Source organism: Hyposmocoma kahamanoa, unplaced genomic scaffold (genome assembly GCF_003589595.1).
Source record: "Hyposmocoma kahamanoa isolate Upper Pololo Valley unplaced genomic scaffold, ASM358959v1 99702, whole genome shotgun sequence".
Classification (NCBI taxonomy): domain Eukaryota; kingdom Metazoa; phylum Arthropoda; class Insecta; order Lepidoptera; family Cosmopterigidae; genus Hyposmocoma; species Hyposmocoma kahamanoa.
In genome coordinates this window covers 3,412,145-3,422,289 of record NW_020656001.1, presented here as the reverse complement: position 1 = coordinate 3,422,289, position 10,145 = coordinate 3,412,145, and the positions used below count along the sequence as shown (strand labels likewise).

The 10,145-nt window shown below is 34.1% G+C and overlaps 1 protein-coding gene across 2 annotated transcripts in view; it reads right to left on the bottom strand.

Moving 5' to 3' along the window:
- Positions 1-5,197, bottom strand: part of LOC113239212 (calcium/calmodulin-dependent 3',5'-cyclic nucleotide phosphodiesterase 1C-like) — a 195,665-nt gene extending 190,468 nt beyond the window's left edge. For both annotated transcript variants that reach the window (XM_026476107.1, XM_026476106.1), the window contains exon 1: positions 4,923-5,197. In XM_026476107.1, the coding sequence (XP_026331892.1) occupies positions 4,923-5,042 (120 nt within the window). In that variant the 5' untranslated portion in view covers positions 5,043-5,197. The remainder of the gene's footprint in view (positions 1-4,922) is intronic.
- Between the last annotated feature and the right edge of the window lie 4,948 nt (positions 5,198-10,145).

Sequence of the window (10,145 nt, the reverse complement as noted above, 5' to 3'; positions counted from 1 at the left end):
ACCTTAATAGATTTTTTATAATAAGAAAGAAAAGTAAACCTTATACCCTTGCAATGTGGTCTTGAGTATTTTTTGGAGAACGTAACAGAAGTTAATCGTTTGTCTTCTCCTAGTGTTTCAGCTATTGCTATGGCAGCATATTTAAATTTCAATGTTAAATCAAAACGTCGTAACTTGCAATAATAGTCATTGAACTTTTAGCGATATGCGAACTGAGTAAAGTTTAAATTACATTAACGGCCCAGAAATTGCTACATGTTTTTAAATTAGAAACTACGAAAAATAATCATTATCATATCATAGTTTTTAAACAAATTACTGTGCGAGTTTTGGCGACAGAAGTTTTGATAGTAATCTACGCTTAAGGACTTCCATTGTTATCTTTTCTTCCGTGGTTTTTTTATAATATAGAAAGAATAGCTACATCAACATTCACAAAAAATGAATCATTTAAGTACCGAATGCGATCCGTTGTTTGGGTCGGATTGAGCGTATTAGCTTCTTACCATCATACTTGTGTTTATTAATGATAACATGATAAACAGCGACGTACAGCAAAAACTTGTAACAGGTTCAGGAGTAAACCGTTTTATGATTTTTATTTTAGTGACGTATGATGTTCGTATTACATTCGAAGAAGTTAGAATTAAATCTGATTAAACAGATTTGCAAGCGCAGGCCGTGCACAGTTTAATCATGGGATTCGAAAATTAAAATGGTACATTACAATTATTTATTCCGATTAATACTTAACAATGTGCAGTCAACAACAGTACGATGAACGCCATTGGCATGTTGAATTTAAACCTTCAACACATTTACGATATGTTAAGTACGTGATACTCACTTCAAATACCTCAAAAAACTTGTTAATGCGTACTTACGGCTTTAGGAAAAAATCAACGAGAAATATTCCAAAGCAGAAAATAATGGGACATAGATATACGACACCTCGAAAAATGAAGAAATGTCAACAATAAATATTCCAAAAGTGTCAACAGGGTTCTCAAAGGTTGGCAACGCAGAAGCAGTTCATCCGATGTTGTACAATTATTATATTTTTTGTCTTCCTTAACGCAGCCATAGTGCTGTCGTCTATAGCGAAGCATTTTTTCTTACAATGTTAACAACAATTTTCGCGGTTATTTGTGCGTCTTTCTAAAATAGTTATTACTGTCGAAGAAAATGCAATTTATGAATTTTAAAGTAGTGATAAGTGTTTGCATGGAAGTATATATGGCGAGGAGTTATTAAAGTTTCAATAAATAATAATTTCAAGTCCCACCCGTCACAATGAAACATATATATTTTTATTTTAACCAATAAATATGCAATCTGTTGGCATTTGCTTTTGTAAAAGTAACAATTATGCTAAGGGTCATTATTTTGGCTTGGTTGGTCATTGTGCACGTAAATAGGAATGTAAATATTAAGATTTAACGAACTAAATTGTGACGAAGTGTGACGATTCAAGTTGCATTTGAATACATAGAATTTTAAAAAATACACTGTTTATACGTAGAGCCATCATTTGCAAACAAATTTACAATTCTTCTCATAATTAAGACATTATAACACATAAAAAAAAAGTGACAACATTTTTCCTGATGATTTTTAGTATCAGGAAATTCACGAAAAGTCTGTCTCCACTAGTTCTAACTCGAGCAAAACTTCTAAAATTCGATATATTTTGATATGATACATAATATTCAAGTATGCGACAGGATTTTTCAAATTTATTAACGCATTTTACATGAGTGACTTTGATTTCATGTCGTCATAGACAGTGCTTCAAGAAAAATAGTACAATTACTTTATCAGCTCTTTAATTGTTTTTTTATGCTAAAATGCCTTAATAAAACAAATATTATAAAATATTTACTTACTAACGATGGATCTCATATTAAACAGTGTAAAAAGTTTATTAATTATGTGTATTCAATTGTAACTCGTAGCACCCGTCACAACACTTAACACATTAATTTCCTTAAAATTTATCAAAGTTATTAATTAAGTGTGTATATAAATTAGAGCTTTAACATTAAATTTATCTCATATGAAATAATTTCTGAACAAAATATTGATAGTTTGTCTTGATCTTGGCAATGAAGCCATCAACTCAAACAGGCGGGCGTCGTGAGTGTCCCACCCGTCACACTTAGAAAATGAAAAGTTTTTAGTATAAATTTATGTAAATAAATAGTCGCAGTTGAATTGCATATCTGGCTTCATGATATTTTCATTTTAAGTCTAATTAACCAATGGTTAGGGAGAAATTACATAAAGTTTAAGAAAAAAGGAGTCAAAATGTTAAGATAAAAGTGATATATATTTATCAGGATTTTGTAATAAATATAAAAACAAAAATTGGTAAAAAAAATTTTTGTTTCATATATTTTCAATTTTAACTAAATTATAAAAAGAATTAGTCCCATGAAATAACATTATGGTGTTATTCATGTGCTTGTGGTACCCTAAATTAAAAAATCGCTCTGACAAATCAATCTTGGACGTTTTAATTCAAAGTTTATTAGACATGCGAATATTAAAAAATTAAATACAATTTATTTCACAACTACTCATCTTATACTCTCTTATTTCATCGTTCAACTTTCTTCATTCCAGGCTAATGAGCGCATGTGTTTCAAATTATTTTATTAACTTATTTGCTATCGTACAATCATCAGTGACAGAACCCACAATTAATAAAGATGAAAATTATAAACAACAGCCATTCTCATACAGTTTCACTGTATCTATTGAATTTAGAAAACCTGAGCCCGACATTCTGCACCTAAAGTAATAACAGTAATTGACATAAAACAGATAACACAATTAATGTTCGGGCTTTAGCAAGCGTACTATACTGCATACTGCTGTTAGCATTCACAAGACTTTTTAACACGTTTGGACCGGCACCAAAATCACATTATTTGCTATCTGGCGGGAAAGGTTCTCATATGGCCACCACCAGTGACATATCATCGCCCCATCGACCAAAAAATGTGTAGGGGCAGGGTGCACCACCGGTAGACACGGCGAAATTATGTTTTATCTCTTTCTAATTAACGTCTTCTTCTTATGTTATTTTTTCTTCCAGTTCTGACTGTTAAGAATTCATCAGAAATAATTTGCTATGTTGATTCTCGTTTTTCTATTAAGTACATTTCTAGATCTTTTTTTAAATTAATACTTGTTTAACCTTGATTTTTTTACTGTCTTAGGGTCGTATTCTAAAACTCTACTCAATACTCAAGTCAGGATTTGAGTATTGCAGTGAGCACTGAAAATCATACTCAAGTCCTTGCCATTAGGGTCGTATTTCCAGTGCTTGAAATCATACTCAAGTCTGCTCAAATCCTGACTTGAGCATTGAGTAGAGTTCTGGAATACGGCCCTTAGACTGTACCAAACTCGTAGGCTACACCATGAAAATTTGAAAAAAGGTTGCATAGGGCGGGTACGTTAAATTGAGCACTTTCTCTCAAGGTGTCTTTGGTTTCTTAGTAAAGCAAAAGTGAAGCGGTGTGTGACCGCCGGTGATACACTACTCCTGATGGTCCATCAGACAGGTCTAGCAGGCAGTAGTACCTATCCGTGCTATCGGATATATACATATATATATAGGTAATAATTCTTTATTACTTATATATACATATATATACATATATGCATACCCGTGTACATGTGTTAAACTTCTTATTACCCATTTGGGCGCTTTTAAATAAAGATTATTAACTTTTCATAGACAAAAGATGGGCAGTAGGCAATTTAGTAACCATCGGAGTACAAACTTGCATACCATAAATAACTCCCAGTGCCTTAAGAAGGTAAGTAGACTATCTCGTATGAGTCCTTCGCATTTCCTGACGCTATCCTATTCTCAAGCTGATAGACACACTCCAAGGTATCCCAAGTTTGTCCTTATTCATATTTATTCAGAGTGCTTAATTTTTTGACAAATTACTTCTATAAATTTATTGTCCACATGCTTGCAAATTCTTGTGACATGTTTAAATTTTTCAGAATTATTTTGCCGTTAACACTCAAAACATAAAACCAAAACCATGTGTATTGCGTTGTAATTTTTCCCTATCAGACTGTGTTCATGATAATCTAGGCCATATCAGAAAGAAATTTTAAATTTAGACACACCTTGGACTTGGACATGGCAATAAAAATATAACAAGCCACACACACAATGTCACCGTACCGTGAAAAACCTTTAATTCAAATAGTTTAAAAACAAGTGTAATATTTTATAGTTGACAATGATATACATGCACACAATGAAAACATTAATTAGAGAAAAATTCATTTGTTAACATAGTTTTACTCGGCACATTTTACTTTGCCCTGAAAAATTACATCCAAATTACATACAAGATATTCACTCTAAGGCGACGATAAGTGGAAAATAAACATTGGTAAATACAAATATACAGCCATGCTCGTAGTTAAGCATACAGTGATATTTTAGCATAACATAGGTAACGTAATAGAATCAACTTGGTGAAATGCTAACTTTCACTTTAATATAGTCACAACTGTTGACAAACTGTTTTAACTAAGTAATTATTCATTGCCGCTTATTACAATATTATGTAAAAGTAATATGCTACCAAAAATAATAGGTAACAAAATAGAAAAGTAATGTTAGAATTAAATAACCAATACATGCACATAACAATAAAAAATAAGTATATATTTAAAGCTAGTCTGTGTAGATAGTAAATAGAATAATTTTCCCATTAAACTACTGGACATACAAACAACTGCAACTAAGTAGTTGATAGCCATATACATGTGTCAGCCTTCATACATTTACGACTGAAATTTGCCAATAAATATGAATGAAAAGTACACAATAAGTAACAACACTAGCTTCTATAGGTTAGGAGGAACTTAAAAGAAAAAATTACCAGCGTGTCTTGGTCGCCGAGCTCCCTGTAATACGATTCACTGCTGCCTCGTCGGCTTCCAACACACATAGCCCGCCGTAGTAGCCCAGACAACATTGAACAGAACCCACATTGTTGCATAGTTCTATTTTAAAATAACAAGCTAACCAAAAACCGGAGTTAACTTTAACTCGGAAAACGAGGAGATCAACACGGCAAAATATTTATTTCATGTATCCTCGCCAAGTAATCCCGAAAGTCTTTACATTTTGAAGTTGTCTTTTGTGTTGTGTATCGCGAGGCGAAATTGATGATATTTTTGTAGTGTCTAAATTGTTATCAGTATTTTTTTATAAACTAGTGATTGTATGTAACAACACACGACAAGTGATTAGCGGAGACTGGCTATGGCAACAGCATCGGCAAACTACAAAGACGAGAAAAGGCGCGCGACACGGGTTTTGAGACAGCAGGCCGAGCGTACGCACGGCGACGACGTCGACGGCGGAGCGAGCGATTCGTTCGGCGCGACCGCCTACACGAACCGTCAAACAACACGAACAAAAGCGCACCTAGAGTTGCAACGTGACATTGACGTTAACTGTCAAACAAAGTGATGGCCTACATTCAGTTGATTCAGGTTACTCATTCGGTGAATCAGAATCACTTGAATACAGTTGGAATAAAAAATGTATTATCTTACTCAATCATACAGTTGTGTTTATTCCAAATTGGTTAGAAAATCAATAACTGTCAGATCTAATACGTTTTAAAGCTATTTCGTTCAATTACTAGTTCTACTTCATGTCGTATCGATGCTACTTTTATTTTAAAATGACCAGTGACTAACTGACTATGATATAGTGTAAATTATGACTCTGGTATTATGATAAATGATAAACAAATCCCTTCCTCTTTAATGTACCGGACCATTTTAGAAATTGAATACTAGCATCTTTTGGTTTAAAGTACGCCTGCGTTCATTTTATTTTACGTCGCCGAAATGGCGCTTACCGAATTCATCCTCGAACAAAACATTGATTTTAATAAATAGGTCACTAGCGCACTTGAAATATAGGACATTACATGCCATCTATCGACGAGTAGAGGGAGCTAGCACATGACGTACTCTAGTGATATGAAAACAAAATGTCTACATGCCATACCAAAATACCGTGGTGATCAACTAGGAACTGCAACGTAATTTTACTAAACATTAACTGTCAAAATTGAAAACATTTAACTATCGAATTTACGTAAATGAAATATATGGGTGCAATCATAAGTAAGATATTTTTGCAAAACCGCGCGACTGCAGCGCTTGTAATTGGAATGCGCCCTTAAAGATTTTTAAGCAAGTTATTAATCGAATGATTACTAGATTACTGTAGGTCTGGTACTGGTAAGTCAATGGTAGACACTGTAATTATCTAATACCTTAATAGTTCAGTAGTAATACTAATTAAAACGGACGAACTTAACACAACTCTAAATAGTAAAAAAATCACAATGCTATCATGATTCGTTTTAGTCTCTCATTTTAACTAACTACTTAAACATTTTTTGACGATTTGAACAAGCTCAAAATTTTATATAAACAGCAGCGTTAAGCGCCCCCATTCATGTTGAGATTATTGCAAGGTGTAATTAAAACTACAAAGTAGTTGTCACATCAAACAAGTCATGTCGCGGTTAATAAATATTTTGCAAACATTTTTTACTTTTTTACTTCATCACTTTCGTTATTATTATCTATACTGCCACATAAGATATGTATTTCAAAAAAAATAAACCTTGTGTGATATGTAGTAAATCAACTTATAGCTTAATCTAATGACCCAATTTCAAAATTAGAAACAAATGATACATATTTACCTTTCATTTTTATTATAATGGAACGCGCTACGTCACATGTAGTTTCCGCTACTCGTCGATAGCTGGCGTCTAAAGCTTTAAATGTAATCTGTCCTAGTGACCTATTTTCTAGTGCTTATTTTGAATGAACGAATATAGTTTGAGTGTAGACTGAAATTAAACGAATATTATTGTCTAACTGAACTTATTCAAGATTGCTGGAGCCACACTTGCATGTCAGACTGTTTGTTTGACCCTAAATCGAAAAAAGATTGGAGTTCATGTTCTGGAGTGGTTATCTTCCGGTTAATGATGCTGGTGTAAATAAACTTAGTTTTATTATAAGCCTCACGAGTAATAGTAAATCAAAAGTAATCAAGGTTTATTACTTAAAAGTTCTTTAGATTATGTTGTATACATTTCAATTATCCGCTACGTGGCGCTAGTGATACAATGAGTGTAGCTCAGAAAAATTAAACGGTCTTGTACTATGGGACAACTTAGTAGTCTTAGGGCCGTATTCCAGAACTCTACTCAATGCTTAAGTCAGGACTTGAGTATGATTCAAAGCACTAGAAATCATACTCAAGTCCCTGCCATTAGGGTCGTACTTCCAGTGCTTGTGTTTCCAGTGCGGGTCGTATTCCAGAACTGTACTCAATACTCAAGTCAGGACTTGAGTATTACAGTGAGCACTGAAAATCATACTCAAGTCCTTGCCATTAGGGTCGTATTTCCAGTGCTTGAAATCATACTCAAGTCTGCTCAAATCCTGACTTGAGCATTGAGTACAGTTCTGGAATACGACTCTAAGAAAGAGCGTCTAAAGTCCAAAAGAACTGAACTCGAGCTACTTGCGGCGCGTGGTTCGATGACAGTTGCAAACCGCTGTTCAAAAGGCTAAACATATTACCTTCGCCATGCTTGTACATTAGGGATATCTGCGCATTTGGCAACTCTCATACTCAATATTTTAAAACACGCGATGAAGTCATTCAAAGGCAAACTAGAGCAAAAATTGTGAATCTTTTACACCAACCTCGTTGCCATAAAGTAATTTATAAGATTAACTGCTTCAACGTGTGCCTAATTATTTACAATAAATTACCATATTAAATTGTTACAAGGACACACTTTAAAATAACAATTGACAAAATGACTTTTGACACATTGCTTCAATAGTAATAAAAAATACTTAGAGTTTACAAATTCATTACATTAATTAGAAACTTTATAGACTAAACATTGAATCCCATTAATATTTGCACATCTGCTTGCAGGCTGAATACAATGAGATACCTAACTTCACTTAAGGCCTATGTAATTACTGTATTCTGGCAAATAAACGTATTATATTCTACGCATTCTATTCTATTATAAAAGACCCGACAGTGTAATTTTTTGTTGGGTGCTATTACTTCGAATCCTTTTGTTGTTGCTAAACATGTAAATTTAATAATGTTGTTAACAAAATTACGAAAATCCGGGGCGTAAAAGCTATATTTTATAATAAAGAGTAACGAGGGCCCGCTGGAAAGTAATCTACTTATGTAAAAGATGATAGTAGCTACTTTCCTTCAGAGGAAACGCACTTCTTAATTTGTAAAACAGGATCATCAATAGCATGCTTAAAAAAATAGTAGTTCATTTTCAAACATTTAGTTAGGTACAAGTTCTTCCCAAAGCCAGACCATTTTCTTACTTAGATATACAGCACTTTACACTTATATCACGTTACATACTTTGTTATAATTATGAAAGTATTAAACTAATAATACTTGTCATTTACGTAAACTATAAATTTTCTCTTCTCAAGTTCACAATTTTAATAGCATATTCTTGCTCTGATTTTAATTTGATGGTTGTCACGCATGCCACTAGAGATCGCGAGCGGTTCCTTCCGGGACTTTAGTCATATTCCGCTAATTATTTATTTAATTAAATAGCTATAAATTCAATTGTAGTTATTATATTAGCCAATTGTTAAGTACTGATTATATGTAATTACTGTTGTTATAACGAGTATGTTGTAATTAGAAGTACTTGTATTGAAAACGTATTTCACAGACATTTTTATATTGTGGTTACCAATTTGAGTCGCTAGATGTCACAGTTGTTGAAGATTTTAGGGGAGGGGGCAAAAGTGTCTTGTCAGTGGTGCCAGATTAGGCGTTTTTTCGCCTTTCTTTTTATTTTTCTTTTCTTCCGACATTGTCCATGCAAAGTAGGTATACAACAAATAAATGAGTGACTTTTTGCACGAATTAATTTTATTCATTACGTTTTGAGAGTCTTAACTGTGATATATCGTTTTAAGCTGATTGCTCTATAATCCGTACTCAATAAATACATAATATTAAATGAGAGAGATGAGAGAGAGCGTGATTAATTAGAAATAATAATAATAAACAACAAAATTGTCATTATAGTGGCCATTGCCAATATCATATTTTTTAATTGGACAAAGACGAAACAGATTGCTTTTAACTTCAGTGGTTGAACAGTTACCATACTGGTCTGCCACGCAGAGGTCCCGGGTTCGATTCCCGGGCCGGGAGAAATATTTGTATGGCTTACATTTACATACACATAGGCAACCACAAATTACACCCAAACTCACGGGAGAAATAAATAAAGACCACACAAATATTTCTCCCGGCCCGGGAATCGAACGGAACGTTCTTGGCCGAAAGTTTACCATGCTGTAAGTGACTTAGTTAATAGTAATAAACAATAATTTGACGAATTGGTCTCAGGCTCATTACTTACTATACACAGAAAATCTAGTCTGCCATTTCCTGTTTGATCGGAAGTACTTGGTGGCCCTTCTCAAGGCAACGGCCATGATCCGGAGCGCCTTTGTGAAATGTCGATAGACAAAGGTCGAAGGGTAATGGAAAAGTATTTATCTTTAAATTTCTACAATCGTAATTATTAGTTGTTATTAATTGGCACGAATAACATAAAAAAAAACAAAGTATTTAATGAACCTTTCCTTCTGCTTCATAAACCGTTACATTTTGAATAAAATATTCGGTTTTAAAGAATTTCATCGCGCTCACCCCGCGCGGTTGAAGAGCGGAGTCTGCGGCGACCGCCGCCCAACGACCGCGTGGACGTGTTCAGACACCGAACTGTACTGCAAAATACACTCTATTTATTTAGATTTTAACTGGAAGGCACTGGCTTGTCTTTTGTCAACGCACGACCGCGCGGCGGCCGCCGCGGACGTCCCTATTCGGCCGCGCGAAAACTTTCTCATCTGGGCGCTAAGCCAGTTGGTGAAATGTCAGACACATGGGATATGTCAACTTTGTACCTCAGGGTGACCCGGTATGGCACTGCAACTGCTAACCATCAGTCGCACTTGTTCATCCGGCCACTTTATAT